Source organism: Echinops telfairi, unplaced genomic scaffold (assembly GCF_000313985.2).
Source record: "Echinops telfairi isolate 266 unplaced genomic scaffold, ASM31398v2 ScPeMD7_5868;HRSCAF=6743_1, whole genome shotgun sequence".
NCBI lineage: Eukaryota > Metazoa > Chordata > Mammalia > Afrosoricida > Tenrecidae > Echinops > Echinops telfairi.
In genome coordinates, this window is record NW_022109768.1 from 13,734,977 (window position 1) to 13,754,155 (window position 19,179).

At 38.6% G+C, this 19,179-nt stretch overlaps 1 protein-coding gene across 3 annotated transcripts in view; it reads left to right on the forward strand.

Annotated features, from left to right (window-relative positions):
* The window catches only part of ANAPC10 (anaphase promoting complex subunit 10), a 76,574-nt gene extending 58,307 nt beyond the window's left edge, over window positions 1-18,267 (forward strand). For 2 of the 3 annotated variants that reach the window (XM_004708697.3, XM_045295820.1), the window contains exon 5: window positions 17,758-18,267. In XM_004708697.3, the coding sequence (XP_004708754.1) occupies window positions 17,758-17,988 (231 nt within the window). In that variant the 3' untranslated portion in view covers window positions 17,989-18,267. Of the gene's footprint in view, window positions 1-11,216; window positions 11,669-17,757 lie in introns of those variants that run through there. The other variant, XM_045295821.1, reaches the window with a different exon arrangement.
* Window positions 18,268-19,179: the final 912 nt, after the last annotated feature.

A 19,179-nucleotide genomic window follows, 5' to 3' on the forward strand; every position in this document is an offset into this window, starting at 1 on the left:
TCTAATGAGTTTCTAAAAGCACCAGTCACATATACAGTAATTCAATAGTTTTATATGTTTTTAAATAGCTATTTGAAAGACAAATCATGGATTATAATGAAAGCCTTAATAAAGAATTTCAAAGCAAAGTTCAACTTGCTGCTAACACATCATAATGACATTTTAAAGCATCTGACCTTAGGAATCATCTATGCAATGTGAAAAGTGTTAAATATCCTTTATTTGATAGCATGCACAAACCATTCTGAAATGCTTTTTGTTAATTAAAAGACAACATTTTAGACTAGACGTTTTAATTAGATTAACACAGTTAAGAGCAAAAGGGTCAAGTGGCCCGTGCTACCTTACCTTCAACCCTTGCATTGAAACAGGCTGATGAATACACACTGACATAGGGGAGCCTTGCTCTCTTCGATGAGGCAGGGAAGAAACTTCTCAGTATACAACTATATTCATAAAATCCGTTCTATTAATCTTAATATAAAATCATTCTATAGGCTGTGAGATGTCATTCATTATCTTTCTGAAAAATTCAGCATTACAATCCAACCTTGCCTCAAGTCCACCACACCTTAGGGAAAAGCCATAATGATACTTGCTGAACGGAAATTTCCTTCACAAATTTAAAAAGTTTGATCAGAGTCATTTACCCACAGCCAATCTTCAACCAAAATATTTTTTCATTCATTCATGATTTTATTTTTGGTGTATGAGGTCAATTTAAATATGGTACCTATAAAAAATGTGCCAAGACATTCCTATTTTATAATAAACAAGATAGTGGCTCAATAGTAGCTTTCTTGTGAGAAGTTATCAAGCCTGGCCTCTCTTCTCTTTTAATGCCAGGAGACATCAATTTTGTTCCAGGGATGCTTTTGAGATTTTCCAAATACCCCATCAGAATAACCTCTCTCCAGGTGAAACCGTTGCTCTAGTTGGTGTCCATGTAAGTGAATCCAGGGGCTTGTCTCGTCTTCCGCCCAAACCAACCATGCAAATTTGGGCCAGTCTGGTGTGCGCGCGCGCGCACACACACACACACACACACACACACACCTTCCACAGTGTGGCAGGGGCACATTTCTGAACAAAAGTCCTTTTGCTCTTCTCCATCGTGAATTGACACTCCTTGAGTGCCTCACGCCCGTGACCGCACCAGAAGCGGAAGTCCTGCTCTCCAGAAAGCAGTCCCATTTCTCTTTTGCCTTTTTTCAAACACAGTTTCTCCGCTGAAGAGCTTGCCGTTTAGGACGTAACATGGAGAACATAGAAATATGTCAACTGCGCCAGTCACCAGCTGATATTTTAACAGTTACTTCTGTAGATAAGACTTTGGGCATGTAATCAAACGGACTTACTGATAGCCTTTTGAAAACGAATCTGTGAGAAGACTTGTGTCCGTGTCAGAGATGATCATGATACCCACATTGCTTTGACTGCCAGGAACCCTCGAGTCAGATTTGCAGCCTCCTTCACCACCACTGTGAGACATATTTTATGTATTTCTGCATGCTAATCTTAGCATTTACCATACTTCTTGTTATTTGATCAGCTTCCACAAATCTCTGATATTTCCATTAGCACAGAGAGTAGCTGCCTTGATTCATTCCCCTTCTGCCTAAGAATGTGGAAGATAGATGCTCAGTTATTATTTATGCCATTTATTTTTATATGATGGTCTTTGATATTGATCTTAATGATAGTAGAAAGGAACCTCGTTCAGCTTTACTAAAGAACAGCTTCCAAGGCCAAATTAGTTCTTAAATTGGTTCTTGTCCTTAGCAGCCCTACTGTCTGATGTTAAAGCATGCAGTCTTCGAAAAGATAATGACCAACAAGAATTTAATTGAAAGGTGAGAAGCTCAAGTTAAGTATAATAAGGAAACAACATTAGAAAATAACAGATTGAAGAGTCAAAAGAAATACCTGCCCACCTTCATTCTTCCACCTTAGTAGCCACTTCACATTTAAGAGGATCACATGCAAATTAAAACAAAATTATTCTCAGCTAGTTTGTTAAATCTGGTTGTTAAATACTAGCTTTAACAATTTTACATTTCTATCAGTTCTCGGAGGAAAATTGGTGAAAGGCAATGAGAAGTGTTCCTGGCTTTAACGTACTTTTTGTGTGTGTGTGCATGATGAGTAGTTGTGTTGAGGGAATTGTTGAAGACATGTATGGAATTCTAATTTGAAAGCTTTCAGTTGACTAAGATCATATTGTCAGTGGCATGGAGTTCTCGTGACTCCCTGAACTCCATTTAGCCTGAGGTTGTAGTCATTTGAAACTGGCTGATATTCCCCCAGAGTCCTAGTGTACTTGCCATTGAATGCTGAGCTCTCTCACCTTGGCTCACTTGGGGAAGAAGCCAATCTGTTTCCTAATCTGCAAGCTGGGTTTTAAATTTTGTGCTCAGACTGGGACAGAAGGATGAGACCAAAGCCAGAAGAAGGAACGTGCTTCTGGGTTGTTTGTGCCATGGGCTGCTTTCATCATGTGTTGGAGTCTGTTGAACCAGAACTGCAGTCTTGGTTCTGTCACTTTTTGTTTTGTGATATAGAGAAATTTATTCTGTCCTTTTAAAGCCTTGTACTTAAAAGGAAAAAAGTGAGGATCACGGTGCCTATCTTGTTTGGGTGGTTGTGAATATTAAATGATAACCCACTGCCATTGAGTCAATTCCAATGCATAGCAATCCTATATAGGGATTTAAGGGCTGTATATTGTTGGAGCTACAGGTGGGTTTGAACTGCTGACCTTGTGGTTAACAAGCCCACATTTACCCGTGATCAGCTATGTAAAAACATGTCTACCACATAGCTCATCTGATAGACATGTTTTTATACGGGTGATTTCAGTTAAATGTTGGATTACCCACTCCAGGGTCAGCAGCTTTACGAGAAACAGATGTAAGTTTATGTCTTTCCACACTTCTTTTCCTTTTAGTTAGTACTAACTGCTTGCTTCATCTCTCATATATGACTGCACAAAATCAGAAAATGCCAGATACATGTATTTTATTTTTATAAAGCCATACTCCATTAAAAGAGGATAGATTGGTTTTCTTTGATTCTGTTCATGTCTGCCAGACCTAAGAATGAAATGTGTGTATGTTTTAATATTGTTATTTGGCATTTCAGTATTAACTGTCCAAATTCAGCAGAGTAGACATCCCTTGCAGGTTGTCTAGTTTATTTATTTATTTTAATGAAATTTCCATTGGTGTTGGAGTAAATGTACAAATATAATCCTTTGAAACAACAGCATTATTGTTCAGTGGCATATGGAAAGAAAGAAACTGTGTAGCAATTATAAGTTTTCTAGCCAGTGGTCATAAATTCTCTTTAATCACATGTTGTCCATTGCATCAAAAATGGTAGATCTTGCTATATAAGGTAATAGTTTCATATATTGGATACTCCCTTTATTTTTGTACTCCTTTCTGAATTTTTGTTGTGTGCCTGTGGGACATAATTTTATTTATTTTAAAATAAGCAAAGCTAACTTAATAATATTGATTACTCTGAATTCTACTTATTCTACTTCTTCACTTTAATCCTTTTGCTACAGAATATGGTCAGTTGAGCTAAAACTGTCTAATAACAAATGCAGACATTTGTAGAGTAGGGGATGTCCTAGTTAGTTATTGCTGCTATAAAAGAAATACCACCAGTGAGAGGCTTTAACAAACACATTTATTTTCTCACAATTTAGGGACCTGTTGGATCTTGGGGGTCCTGTCTTTCTCCTTTAGCTCTCGTTTTAGCTTCTATTCCTTGGTTTCTTGGCGAGGGTCATGTGACACAGCATCTATTTTATCCCATCTGTGCTTGCTTGTGAAAGGAGCCCGGTGATGCGCTGGTCAACTTGCCAGCTGCTCGCTCTAGTGGGGAAGATATGGCTGTCAGTGTCTTGAGACTGTAGCCTTGGAAACCCTCAGGCAGTTATACTCTACCCTGTAGAGCAGGGCTCCTCACACTTTTTAAATGGGGCCAGTTCACTGTCCCTCAGACCCGTTGGAGGACTATAGTTTAAAAAAACACTATGGATGAATTCCAATGCACACTGCACATGCCTTCTTTTAAAGTAAAAAAACAAACGGGGCAAAGACACCCCGCGACCTGTAGTTTGAGGGTGCCTGCTGTAGAGCCACTGTGAGTAGAAATCGACGTGAGAGCAGTAGGTTTGGTTTTGGTGTTTGTTTTCAAGTGTTTCTGGCTGTTCTTGGCTGTCTCCAAAAGTGACTAACTGAAAGCACGCCCTACACTGAGATGGCTTCATTGACGTAACAAGGGAATGCCTAGTCAGAAATGGAGTGACAGCCAAAAGCATGTGCTTTTGTAGTACTTTCTAGCACATCATTTTGGTGGAGACACAATTCAAACCACATCGTAGTACACATTTTTCCCACTAGGTGAGCATCAAGCAACTCGCTCTGAGGTAGTGCAGCGAGTTGCATCGTCAGGGAAGGTTCTCTCTTTTCACAGTGAATGTTTTCATAAAAGCAGTTTCGCTTGAACCTCATTTTTTGTGATGACCGATGCAAGATAACAGTTTGCGGCTGTGAAATTTTGTTTCCTGCTCGGAAAAAAATGCCGCAGAAACTATTGTGATGTTGAACACAGCTTACAAGAACAGCACTATGGGAAAAACTCAAATGTCCGAGTGGTTTTCTTGTTTCAAAAAAGGTGAAATGTCAATTGGTGACAATACTTGATCTAGATGTCTGCCATCTTCCCAAATGGACAAAAATGTAGACTCGTAGGACATTTGGAGTTCGTTTAGCCAGGTCAGACTATTAATCAAACTTTCTATTTAGAGGTTCCGAAAAGTAATAGCGCGTGACAAAAAAGGGCCTGATTTGTGGCAGGTGGGGAACTGGTTTTGCCACCAGGACAATGCACCTGCTGACGCAGCCATCTCAGTGCAAAAAAAAAAAAAAAAAAGCCTCTCTTACTCACCTGACCTCATGCCGTGTGACTTTTTTTGTTTCCACAAATGAAGAGGGACAAGAAGGACAGCAATTTGACAATGTAGAAGAGGTGAAGAAAAAACTAGGGAGGTGCAGTCAGCCATCCCAACATACTTTTTGAAAAATGTTTCCAAGAATAGAATTGCAGATTTAACAAATGTATTAAGTGTAATGGAGAGTACTTGAAATTTCCATTGGTGTTGGAGTAAATGTACAAATATAATCCTTTGAAACAACAGCATTATTGTTCTGTGGCATATGGAAAGAAAGAAACTGTGTAGCAATGAAAGTGATAAAGTTGTTTTGTAAAAAAAAAAAAAATTGAATACATAGTTTTGAAAATTTGTGTTTTTCTGGGGATAACCCCCTCGTATATGTAGAATTAAAAAAAAACTTTATGGATGCTTTTGTTAACTCCTGTGACTTTCAGTCAAGCCAATATATTTTTAAAAATCTCTGTCTTAATTGCAGAAATGTTTTTACAAATATTTCAACTAAGCTGTCAGTGATGGCCTGAGAGGCCCCCATCTGAAGGCTCCCACGGGAGCCCAGGTGGAGTAATGGCTGATGCTCTGTGGACAGCAGGACAAAACATCACCTTCACAACTGCTGGTGGATTGCGCCGTTTTTGGCCACTTTGCCATGCTTACTGTGCAACTGTGTCTCACTGGGGCTTCCCCTCACTTGGTGGCCTCTTAGTTCACCAAACGCAAAGCCCTCTTATAGTGATTGTTCCCTTGTGAGAGTGTGTCTGAGCAAGCCAGTCAGACGGTGTTTGGGGATCATCTGGGAGGTTTACATTGGCTAATTGGCAGACATAGATTGCCAGGCTTTTCCTCCGAGTTTGTCTCAGTCTGTAAGCGCAATTGAAAGCTGTCCACCTGGGTGGTCCTTCGGAAATGCTGCTGACATAGCTTCCCATATCACAACAGCATGCAGACCACCACAGTAGGACAAACTGACGGATGAGTGGTAGGTGCCTATTAATAGACATTTGCTTCCAGGACAATTTGGGCTAGCAATTAAACAATTGCTTCTGGTTGAAAATTAAGCAAAAGCAGAGGTAGTTTCGATACAATTTTTGTGACAGCATATGTTGCGTTGGCATACTAAATTAGATAGTTTATAAAAATCACTTTTAAAATGTCATTCAACTTAGTTTTTAAATCCTTTATACATAAATGGATAACACGACCTCTGTGATATTAAGATAGCTTTTTACTTGTTTGTGGCCTTGGACTGTGGATCACAATTTTGCCTTCGAAACAAGGAGTATAATGGAGGATGGCAGCTTGGATGAGTGTGTGTATATGTGGTCGTGTAGGGGCAGGTCACTTGGTGTGAGCATGTGTGTGGAAGATCACATTAAGTAACAAACAGTAGCCATGGATCAGTTCCAACCCATGTCTGCCCCTGTGTGTCAAGGAGAACTGGGCTTCATAGAGTGTGCAAGGGCTGAGTTTTCAAAACTGGGTTGTCAGGCCTTATGGTTAGCTGCCAGACACTTAACCTTTGTGACACACAGGAACGCAGAAGATCGTATGTAATTTCAGACATGTGAGTTTGCATAGGGATTTGAAATGAAATTAAAAACTAGAGTATAGTGTTACCATTAATAACATCTTAATGTTGATATAGTTACATAGGTATCAAAACACTCTTACCGACTCATTCATCATCTTCTACTTGTTGCTTAGTAATAATTGGATATCACTCTTTTTGTAGGAAGGCTTTAGAACTTGGCAGTGTTCTGTTGTCCAGTTACAAGGTGATACTTGGCAGTGACTGGGGAGTTATCTCATATATTCCCCACAGTTTGAGAATGACACAACTCTGGATTTCAAATCCAAGTTGTGCCTCCTTTTATCTTTATGAAACTCGGACAGATATTTAGCCCCCTGAAATATTTAGCCCCCTTGTGCATACCCCCAGTTACCATCAAGTCACCTCTAACTTATCGTGATGGTGACCCTGTTTGTGGTTAGAGTAGCGTTCTGCTCCCTGGGGGTTTCACTGACTAAGTTTAAAAGTACATAGCCAGCCGCGCCCCTCTCCCCCAACACTATCATGATCCCAATTCTACCTTACAAATCCGGCTAGACCAGAGGATGTACATGGGTACAGACAAGAGCTGGAAACACAGGGAATCCAGGACAGATAAACCCCTCAGGACCAGTAATGAGAGTAGTGATACCAGGAGGGGAAGGGGAAGGTGGGGGGGGCAAGGGGGGACCAATCACAATGATCTACATATACCCCCCTCCCTGGCGGATGGACGACAGAAAAGTGGGTCAAGGGAGACATCAGACAGTGTAAGACATGAAAAAAATGATAATAATTTATAAATTATCAAGGGTTCGAGAGGGAGGGAGCCTGGGGGTGGTAGGGGAACAAATAAGGAGCTGATGCCAAGGGTTCAAGTAGAAAGAAAATGTTTTGAGCATGATGATAGCAACAAATGTACAAATGTGCTTGACACAATTTATGAATGTATGGATTGTGATAAGAGTTGTATGAGCCCCGAATAAAATGATTAAAAAAACAAAAGTACCTAGCTAGGCCTGTCTTCAAAAGGGCCTCTGGGTGGACTTCATCTTCCAACCTTTCATTTAGTAGCCACCATGTTAAACCCTTACACTCCACTCAGGGACTCCTGTTCATACATAGAATGGAGATTACAATGTTCGTGACATTAGAATCTTGAGATGAGTAAGTTACATAAAGCTTGCAGCATGATTATTCATAATGCCTGCAACGTAGCAAACACAGCAGCTTCTCTTTCATGTTTTTTTAAAACATAAAGGTGTTTTTGAATATTTAAAGTAAAATAGCATTTTGTTTCCATATTAGTTTCTGTCAGAGCAGTAGTACTTTCAACATCTTAGGAGAAATCTTAATAAGAAGACTGGGCATTGCATTTTAATTCTCACAGGCCTTATTTAGTCAGATAACACATAAACAAATGCTAGTGTGATAGAAGATCATTGCTGTTACACAGCTTCAGAATTTTGGGTGGCCTCCATAAATGAAAGTTACTGGTAATTTATGTATCATCATTTACCATTCAATGCATTTTGAAGAACGTGTCGAGTTTCTGTCCAATAATGTGCCAGCAATCCCATTAGATAGCCCGTATTGTTATACTTCTGAGGTTAATTGGCTGCATTCAGTTATAGGTTATGAACGGTCGCACTTGAATACTCCGCCAAGCTATCAGGCAGAAAGCCCAGTACTTCCCAGGACTAATTGACCTGTCAGTATACTGGGGCACTTACCAATAAAAATCTCCTTGCTAACAACATTGCAAATGAAAACCCCAGAAGATACTGTCACCGCCCATAGCTGTCCTGGAATGCTGTGATTTAGTTAGCAGACCATAGGGTGTTCTTGGGTGGGAGTTGGGGAGATCAGAGATTGCAAAGGATATGAAGAATGTAGGAGGGAAATTCATCAAGAAAAACGTTAGAGTGACATGGTTTTAGAGATGATTTTAACCCTCTTGAATCTCCAGACTTGAAAAATGAAAACCTGAGAAAAGTGTCTCTAAGGTTGTTTCCTTTTGCACCATTCTTGTTCTGTATCTCAAGCCCTTTTTTGCAACATGACAGTTATCATTAGTGCAACGAGACCTTTACTGAAAGATAACACACCTTGTACAAGCTCAGTGCTGCAATGAGGAAGAAGCCTGGGTGTCACCCTGCCTGCCTGCCTCATTTACATATCTCACTAATATAGACATATGCCACCATTATATCCTGAAGTCTAAAGTAATTGGCATTTTATTTTTTAGAGAAATAGGGGCAGGTAATAGGTTTGGGTTTGTGCAAGTGGGGAAGGGAGAAAACACTATGGCAAAATTTGGCAGTTCGTTTTTCTTTTTATTGGAGGGTAGTGATGAAAATGAAATATTTTATAAAAGACCACCGTCTCTAATTCAACCTATAAGTCATTCTTAAAGAAAACAATTGTTTTCGAATACTTTAAGACACTCAGGGAACCAATATCAGGGTTTGGACTTTAATTTTTTTTCAGGAGTTTTAGCTTAAAATGGATTTTAGGTAATGTGGATCTCCAAGTAAGCTCCAGGAAATGTGCCACGCAAATCAGCCTTCATTTTAAGTCTGTAGCAGGGTGCTCATTTTCCACTTGTCTTTTTACCTTGTCAGAGAAAGACAGTCAATTTGTTAAACGAGCTTCTAAAACAGTAATAAAAAAAGATTTATAATGGAAAGAATTGATGGTATATTTCACCTAGAGTAAGAAAGACAATGTGTAATAAGGGATTTTGTGGTTTTAAAGCTCAGTGCATGTGTTTGAAAGCTGTTCTCTCAGCAACGTGGGTGGCAGGTCAGGCTACCATGTAATGTATTGTAGTTGGCTCTCCACACTTGTCAGGGTTAGTGTTCAACCATTCGGAAAATTTTCCCATTGTTCTAGCATGTGAACCAAGGCTAGTGTTGAATTCCCAATAACGTACAAGAAAAGGTTTAATTAGAAAGTTTGAAATTTGATTTCTTCTGATTGTTTTAATACCGTGCTATCTAGTTTAGTATTTTATCCATTTAGTGCACTCATTTTGCAGTCTTTTAAAGGCTTCAAAATCAAACATCAAAGCTTCATTTGATTCTTTTTCAAATAGGTTTTACAAAATTTGTATACTGAATCCTGCTCTTTTTTCTGTATTAACACTCTGTTTCCATCTTAAGCATTTTGCTTTAGATAGACCATAGCTCTTGGCAGCTAGTGCATTTTTAGCAAATAATACCGTTTCTAGTAAGAGTCGCAGAGGAAAAAAAACCAACTTTGTGTGAGGTCCTTGTAAACGGAACCTTTGGAACATTACTGTATTTTTCCCCCTCCTTTTGTGCTTCTTCGCTATTTGTGTAATGGTTATAAATTACATCATTTGAAAAGAAGCTTCAAAAGCATTTCATTTTACTTTTATGGTGGTTTTCCACCCTCCCTTTACCTGTTGTTTCAAAGATAAACAGAGAAACCGGCAACTATGATATTGAAATGCCATTGTGCCAGCCCCTCCAGAGCATAATCCAAAACAACCCAGAAACCCGCCCGCTGGGTTGTTTGCAGTGTGCTTGTGTGAACATCAGTGTCTGCTGTTCACACATCGGTTTCTTTCACTCAAAGTTCATGTCAGAAAAAAGACACTGTGTTTTCTGAGGGTAGTGAAATAGTTGTTGGTCCTTATATTTTAAAGTTTGTGAGGTTTTCTGTTTATAGTACAAGTTGTCCTAGATGTATATTACATTATTGCCACTCACATCAAGAAGTTGGGAACAGGTTTGTATGTTTAAATACTATAAAATAATGAAAAATTTAGATAAGAAAAAAATGAGCTTTTGTTGAATATATGTGAAGAAGGGCTGATTTAAACATTGACTTTGTCCTTTCAAATTTATTTCATTTGCAAAGTGAAGTGTATTTTGGCAAGATACTTATAAAAATATCATAAATATGTCTTGCATTTCACTTGAAATTCAGCTTCTTAAATATGGTAATTTGGGGGACAATATTGTTTTGTTTTAGTTTAAATTTTCATGTTTCTACCTAATTACACTAATCAAGGAATTTAATAAAATATATTTATAACGTCAGATTCATTTTATTGACTTTTAATCTTACTTTATTAATTTTACTGCTGTACTGCTGAGTCTACATAAGAAAGGGGTAGCAGATTTGCAAGATAAATATAGTCAGATGTGTTCTCAGTTTCAACCTTTTTCTTAGACTCATAAAATCTCCAAAAGAAATTATTTACTAGGTAATAGGCTTTCAATATGGTAAAATAAAGTTGTTGTCTGTAATCTTTTATAAAGCCTAATCTGCAAATCGCACATATATTTTTTAGACATTTTCTATGCAGATGTTAATAAAATAGTGAACATATGTTGTGTTTTCTGCAATTGGATTTTTGTTCATTCTGCTTTTCATAGGAAGGTAATTTCAGATTGTTTTCTTCTGAGTTCCAATTGTTAGTCTTAATTTACAATAAGAGATTGATTTGGCTTACTTCTGAGATTCATGATCAATTAAATGTACTTTTACATATTACAATAAATTTTATGCAATTTAAAATTATTTCCTCTGAAATGAGAATGAGATTATTTATGTGTGAGAATAGTTATTAAATTGAAGTCAGCAGGTCTAGTAGAAAGTGATGCTTGCTAATCCTTCACATGTTCTCCTCCAGTTGCTTCTTATTAGTTTTCTTAACCTTTCTTTCAGTCCAGAGGATGGAAGAGATTGTCATCTAAACAAGATATATCTTGCATATGCCTCCTGCAAGGGGAATTAAAAGCACCAAGTCCTTAACTTGTTAAGTTTTCTAAAGGCCTAAGGCTCCCAAGTCTCCTGATTGCCACAAAACCTAATTGCTTACCGGGCATCCTGGCACACTGCCATTTCCCCACTGGGCTGTTTGTTGGTGCTTGTGAATAAAACAAAAATGTCTTTGCTTTTTCTACTCAAGTTGTCACTGATTGCATTTTAGGAAACAAGTTAATGTTTTTTCCCCTCAAAATGATGGTAATTTACATCAAGATAAGTCAAACTTCATGACATCTAAGCTATAAGTAGTAGAGTTCTAGCCCTTTAAAATTCTTGTAAAATGAAAATATTCAGTATAATTCACCCTAACTATTTGAAGCAATTGTTCTAGATTTGACTAAGTGCTTTTGAAAGTAAATTATGAGGATTTTTTCTGGTACTTTTATAAACAATCTCATATATGAGAATTTTGGGATCTATACAAATCTCAGTTTTTGCAAGCAAAAGGGAAGGAGGTTTTGGGCTCTTATTGAGAGTATGAGAGAGCTTTGAAAACTGAAGCTTGTGGAAAAGCAGAATTAAGATGTGAAAGTTTTCCATGAACATTTTAAAGCCCTCCTCATACTAGAAATTTTTCATGTTAATTATTAATACAACTGGTTTTTAACACTTGCCTAAGCCCATAACAAGTACTGCATTTTTATGTTTTATTTCTATATACCACGACTAATATTAAAAGAATAGTAGGTGATTTTCAATAATTATCCATATCTTTTCTTTCTAGTCCCCTGCAGAAATCCACAGTTCTTTAATGCATATATATGACTATATTGCTTTTTGAATTGTGAATGTTTATATACGTGTGGTTCCAACCCACCAGCCATCCCAAGGGAAAAATACGAGGCTGTCTGGCCCTTACAGATTTAGAAAGCCCCAGACACCCTATATTGAATTGCCATGAGCTGGAATTGACTGGATGGCAGTGGACTATTTTCATCTCAAGGAACCCTGGTGGCACGGTGCTTAAGCACTATCTTGGCTGCTGATGGAAAGGTTGGCATTTCAAACTCACCAGCTGCTCTGTGGAAGAAAGACAGGCAGTTTGCGTCTATAAAGATGGAAGTTTTAGGAAATTATGGGGCCAGTTCTACTCTGCCTTAATGAGTCGCTTTGAGCTATAATGGACTCAGTGGCAACAGAGTTGGCTTTCAGTTATGCTCATCACATTGTATGATCAAACGCAGTGCCATGGAGTCGAGCCTGAGTCTTACGTGGCGACCCTCTAAACTAGAATAGGACTCTCCCTGTGGCTTTCAGAGACTCAATCTTTATGGGAGCTGCAAGCCTCTCTCCTGCACAGTACCTGGAGGTTTCAAACTGCTGACCCACTGCACCACCCGGACTTCTTCTCGTATTGTGAGTCTTGTCTCATCATATGAGCCTTGTTATATTTTTATTTTGGACAGACATAATTTAGGACTGTTGTGGGTTGAATTTTGTTCCCCCAAGCTATGCCGAAATCGTAACCCTTTTACATATAAACATGACCCTGTTTGGGAATAAGGGCTTTCTTTTGTTTTCTTAATAAAGTCATGCCAGAATAGGGTGAGTCCTCAACCTAATCATCTCTGAGTTATAGGAAAAGTAGAATAGACATGGAGACATACATGTCAAAAAACATGTCAAAACACGTCCAAAAAAAAACAACCGCCAAGGTGCTTCAAGGAACTCCTGGTATACCGACAAGACAGGACCTCTCAACTTCATCTACATCTACACCCTGAATTCACTTCTTGCCTTGCCTCCTGTGACAGGGTTACGTGTTGGGCTACTAACTGTAAGGTTGGCACTTTGAAACCATCATCCGCTCTATGAGAGAAATGCAAGGCTTTCTTTTCCCATAAAGCATTAGGTCCTCAGAAACCCACAGAGACGGTTCTGGCCTGCCCAATAGCATTGCTATGAGTTGGAATTGACTTGATAGCAGTGAGGTTTGTTTTTGTTTTTATGAGAAAATAACTGGTTTGTAAAGCCACCCACTTCGGTAATTTTCTTCTTATGGCAGCTGTTGGTAACAGATAGAATTTTTACTAGAGAGTATTGCTTACTTGATATAATAAATACCAAAATTGGTAGGCGCTTTGGAACTGAGCAGTGAGTAAAAGCTGGAGGAATTTGGATGATGCGTATGATAAATCACCTTGAAGAGACTGTTGATAGAATTTTGGATATTACAGGTGATTTAAATGAAATTAGAGTGATAAGCCACTGGTGCAGCTTTAAAAGAAAAATATTCACTATTTTATTGGAATCTAAGAAAGATGATCCTTGCTATAACATGACAAAGAATGTATCTGAATTATGTTAGAATATTTTTTTGGAAAGTAGAACTTGTAAGTGATGAGCATGTATATTCAGCTCAGGAGAGTTCAAGATCTTGAAGGAAAAGCTTAGATTCCTCAGGCTGCTTAAAGCAAAATTGAGAAGAAAGATACAGACTGGGAAATGAAGTGTGCAAAACGAAATGAGAAGTTTAAGATTTGGAAATTTCTGTTATAAAAATTAAGAGAACATTCTTCCTTGCAGAAGGAAGTAAGTTGATGTAAGTATATACTAATATTTATAGATGAGGAAAGATAACTATTATAGACATAAGTTCCCAAACTTTTTTGGCCTACATCCTTTTCCAGAAAAAAAAAAAAAGATTCTGTTCCCCCCCACCCTCTGCAATGAAAAACTTTTGTACTATAGCCCATAATCCAGAATAAAGTTAGGTATCTGCTTTTGCCGCCTCCCTGTATTATTCCAGTCCCCCTTCTGTTAGTCCAGGTAAACTAGAAAAACAAATCCATAGAAACTCATATGTGTATAAGAGAGAGTTTTATAAAGGGTAATTGTACATTAGGAAAGCATCCCAACCCAGTCCAGTCCAAGCCCATAAGTCCTATATTAGCCCATATGTCCGATAGCAATCTGCAAAGTCCTCTTCAGACTCACAAAACACATGCAATCACAGGCCAGTGGGTAGAAAATCTTTGGATCCACTGGCGTTTTAAGCATCTCAGGGCTGGCAGGGGTATCCACGTGACTCCCCCAGTCCTCAGAGGTCAGGTTGCATCAGGGTAGGTCCATGTGGCTTCTCTAGCTCACAGGGCAAAGGGCCAAGTGTCTTGTCAGTGGAGCATTGTCTCAGGGAGTGACTAGAGAGAGGTAGTGTTTCCCACCTCCAAGAAGGAATACTGGATTTCCCAGAATTCTCAGGAGAAGACCATGCCCCCACTGAGGCCTCATTGGCTGTGATCCAATTGACAGACTAGACTCCACCTCTTCACTCATAATCCTCCTGAATTGACACCAGATTGTGTAACTACCACACCCCCTCTCCCCCTACCCCAGGGAGCAAATTACCCACTTTGGGAAACACTGTTAAAGGGAAAAAACTATCCCAAGCCACTTTGGTTCCAAATGGGAAGTTGCCTGGCACGTAGAGGAGTTGAATGGTCCGGTGTTTCTAGGGGCATCTTTGCTGCTTTACCCTTTGGTATAACCATGTCCTTCGGCTGCATTAGGCCATTAGTTGTTTCAACCCAGTCTCTCTTAAATTATATTATTGCTTCCTGTAGTATTTGACTCTCGTTTTATAAATGTTATCTGCAATACCTCAGAACCTGTGTAGTTACTCCCTGGTCGTCTTCAATATTTTGACAGCAGCACAGTTGTTGTTTGGTACCCTTAGTATACTAATGGAACACATTACAAATGATACCTTAAAGGATTCATGCTTCTTCCAAGAAGTCTGATTCCTTTCCAAGGACTTAACTACATACTGGAGAAAAATGAGCAATTTATAGATTTTTTTTCTCTCAGAGAGTTAGCAGCCCCCTTAAGTAAATGGCATAATTTCATTCCATCTTCAGATAGGCCATCATCAAAAAATTCTAAATCTCTATAATAGAGTACTTGTTAATATAGCTTTGGTTATTTGAGGAGTCAATTTATATAATTTTTTATTTAAAAATTTATGGAATATTTACCAATGCATTGCTGTTGCTTCATTATGTACATGATCATATTTAATAGTTCCAATATTCCTATGAGGTAGGTGGCATTAATCTCATTATTAGAGATGATATATAACCCAGGCTCAGCGTGATTAGGTAATTCCCCAAATAGTTCATAAGGTTTAGATTTGACATTCAGATAATTTCTGTTAACACTAAAGAGAGTGTTCTTTATTTAGTGTGGAATTTGTGTTTCTTAACATAGAAAATCAGAAATATGTTTTATTTTGTCAGCAGCAGTAACTGCACAATAGCATTAGTTTTGTGTAAGGAAACAATCTATATAAATGTGTACTGCTTATCAAATTATATATATGTAAGGTGTGTGTGTCAGGAGCCCTAGTGGAATAGCAGTTACACGTTGGGCTGCTTAACCACAGGTTAGCAGTTTGAAACCACCAGCTGCTCGGTGAGAGAAAGAAGGCGCTTTCTACTGCTTTGAAGTGGAAACTCACAGGAGCAGTTCTGCCCTCTCTAGGGGTTTCTATGAGCTGCCAAGTTTGGTTTTTGGTTTGAATGTGTTTGTGTGTATGAGGGCAAATAAAAATGTATTGCTATAAAATCACAGATATTTTTATTAAGCAAAAATATCAAATTGCAAAGCCATTGTTTCCCAACATATTCTCTACTGAGATCTATACACACTTTTGAAATGGTATTTCCATCCATCTAACCCTTCCCCAAATAATTTTGTGCTGTTTGAATTACATTATATCTGTATAGCGGTTTGAGTCCTTCTGAAGGACTCATGTTCTTTTCAAATGTTCTCGAGTTTGGGGAACAAGATAAGGCAAGATTATGGCTGGAGGGTGGGTGGGGCAAAGTTTCCCAATGAAATTCTCATTGGACGGCCCTTGCTACTCTTGAAGAATGAGCAAGTGTATTGAGATGATGAAAAACTTCTTTTGCACAACATTCCTGGCCTTTTTCTCTCTGTTGCACTTTTCAATTTTCTTTATCATTCTTCTTAGTAAGCCACTGTGCTGTGAAGTGAAATTACTTGGTATAGCTCTTCCATTCATATGTGTAACACCCACCAACTCGCGGGATGCGTCAGTGTAGCCATTCTGCTGCATAAATGAGCCCTTTCAGAAACAGGAACTGAGAGTCACATGATCATCAAGAAAGTAGAGCCACCAGCAGAGTGCTCATGAGAGCCCTGAGTGAGGTGGCAGTGGCCCAGTGTGGAGCAGCAGGAGAGGGACCAGAGGCCGCAGCACCTGGATCGTGAGATGGAGCATCGGGCATCCCAGCCTACAGAATGAGTAAAGCTGAATTTCTTCAGACAAGAGGCTGACTTGCAGACTGGGGTGCACTTTGGCATTTATCAAGGCTAAAGGAGTGGCTTATCACTGGCCTGAGCAAGGCAGAGGCCCAAGGCTCTGTGATGGGCTAATGGGCTAAGGACCAAAGTGGGATTTGCCTGAGGAGAGGTGCTGCTGCAAACAACAGAAAACAAGTGTATCCTTACAGTGCTTTCTGGTCCTGACTTAGAGACCCTGTTCACTTTGCCAATAAACTCCCAGGAGTTTTTTGTATGTGAGTTCTGGGTGGAGCCCAGTGAGAGAAGTAACATGACTCGGGAGGAGACGTGTCAGAGCAGAGAAAGAAGGATGGAAGGCAGAGAAATAGCTGACTGCTCCCTCCTGGGAAATATCCTTGGACAGATGTGAAGTTGGATTCTCCTTCCCGCTTGTGTAAGTGGAGGAGGTCAGAGGTGGCCCCCACAGCATTTTCTCACCCCATGACCATCCATGTCCTTTGAGAAATTTTATCAATACTAACCTTTTGGAGTCCTTAAAAATCTTCACCATAGCCTTCAGAGCTCTGTGCCTTGAATTTAACTTGCCCAGCAGATCCCTTCAGAAGCCTAGATTGGCTCTTCTTAGAATTGAAGGCTTCCTAACAAGTCAAAGAGAAGTATTACTGAGAAAGCTTACCTGCAGCCATTCACCGATCAGAGACATATTTGAACCCATCTTGATTGAAATAAACTTATACATGTATAAACTGGAGCCCGAGTTGCAATACTTTTTACCTACTCTCATATGTCTGTTAATTATCTGTTAACTCCATTTTTCCATGAATTTTTGGAAGTCTCTTCTTATATTGCGTCTGCTTGCATTAATATATGTAAAAATACTTGTTATATTTTTCGAGGTTGCTGAAATGTGTTTTCTAATGTAAACATGATTTAAGTTTCTTTAAACTAAGACTGTACACATCTGTTTTTATTTTTTCCACTAAGATGGTACAAAAATCGCTTAGTAACCAAAAATATACCATGGTTAAAAATGCTTTTTAATTGGTTATAATTATTATCGCACTCAGTGAGAAAAATATTGTCAGTTTTAGGATGTATTTGTATTATAATTTGTATTCATTGGTCGAGCACATAATCTGACTTTGTTTTATCTCTCTCTTTTTTGGGGGGACAGCAACTTGAATTAGTGGAACCAAGTGGCTGGATTCATGTTCCCTTAATTGACAATCACAAGAAGCCAACTCGAACGTTCATGATACAAATTGCTGTTCTAGCCAACCATCAAAATGGAAGAGACACCCACATGAGACAAATTAAAATATATACACCAGTAGAAGAGAGTTCTATTGGCAAATTTCCTAGATGTACGACTATAGATTTTATGATGTACCGTTCAATAAGATGACTTTAAGATAGAACAAAAGACATCCTATATATCTCTGTTTTAGCTTGTCATTAAATATTATATCTGGTAACTTTACTGAGAAGAATAGTTACTTTATAATTTTGTATGCGTTTAAAATAGTTTATTGTATCTTTAATAAATAAATACAGACATACATCTGGAGTCAACTCTCTATTTTCCTGAACACATGTTAAAGCTCACATAGTGCCCACTCAAAAAATGTATTTAAGCCTATCATTACATTTTTTTCTGATATTAAAAATAAATTAGTTGACTGAAGTTTTTAAGATGTACCGCATTTTTACTTTGTAGTTGGTTGCCATCAGGTTGGATCTGACTCAGAGAGACCTTTGCACAGCAGAGCAAAGCACTGCCCATCCTGCGCCGTCCTCACAATTGCTGTTATGCTAGAGCCCTTGTTGCAGCACTGTATCTGTCCCTGTCCCTCTGCCTTATCAAAAATGCTGTCTTTTTCTAGGGACCACTCTCTCCTGCAAACACCCCCAAAGGACGTGATGTGAATTTTCACTATCCTCACTTCTGAGGATTAGTCCATTGATACTTTGCCCAAGGCAGACTTGTTTGTTTTTTGTAGTGTACTGTACTTTTAATATTCTTTGCCAATACCATAATTCATATATGTTCTAATTTGCTCTTCCTTATCCAGGGTCCAACTTTTATATGCATATGAGGCCACGGAAAATCCCATGGCTTTAATCAGGAGCTTCTTAGTCTTCAAAGTGACATCTTTATTCTTTAACACTTTGAACAGGTCTTGTGCAGCAGATTTGCCCAATGCAGCTGAATTAAAAAAAAAAAATCATTTTCTTGTGGGCTCTTACAGCTATTATAATAATCCATAACAATTTGTATCAAGCAGCTGATTTTTGACAAGGATGCAAAATCTATTTAGTAGGGGAAAGACAACCCTCTTAACTTATGCTAGTTTATCTGCCTTTCCAAATGTGGAAGCATGAGTTGGGTTGCATACCACACCCCATATATAAAATATAAATAAAAATGGTACAAGTTTGCACACTAAAATCAAAATTCTCAAGAGGAAAATTGAGAGGGATAGCCTGAGGGCCTAATTTTTAACAGTGGATTATCGGACAGTACAACAAAAGACAAGATACACCTCACAAAAGCTCAACAATGGGAAAAAACAGATTGGGGGGAAATTTTCTAGGA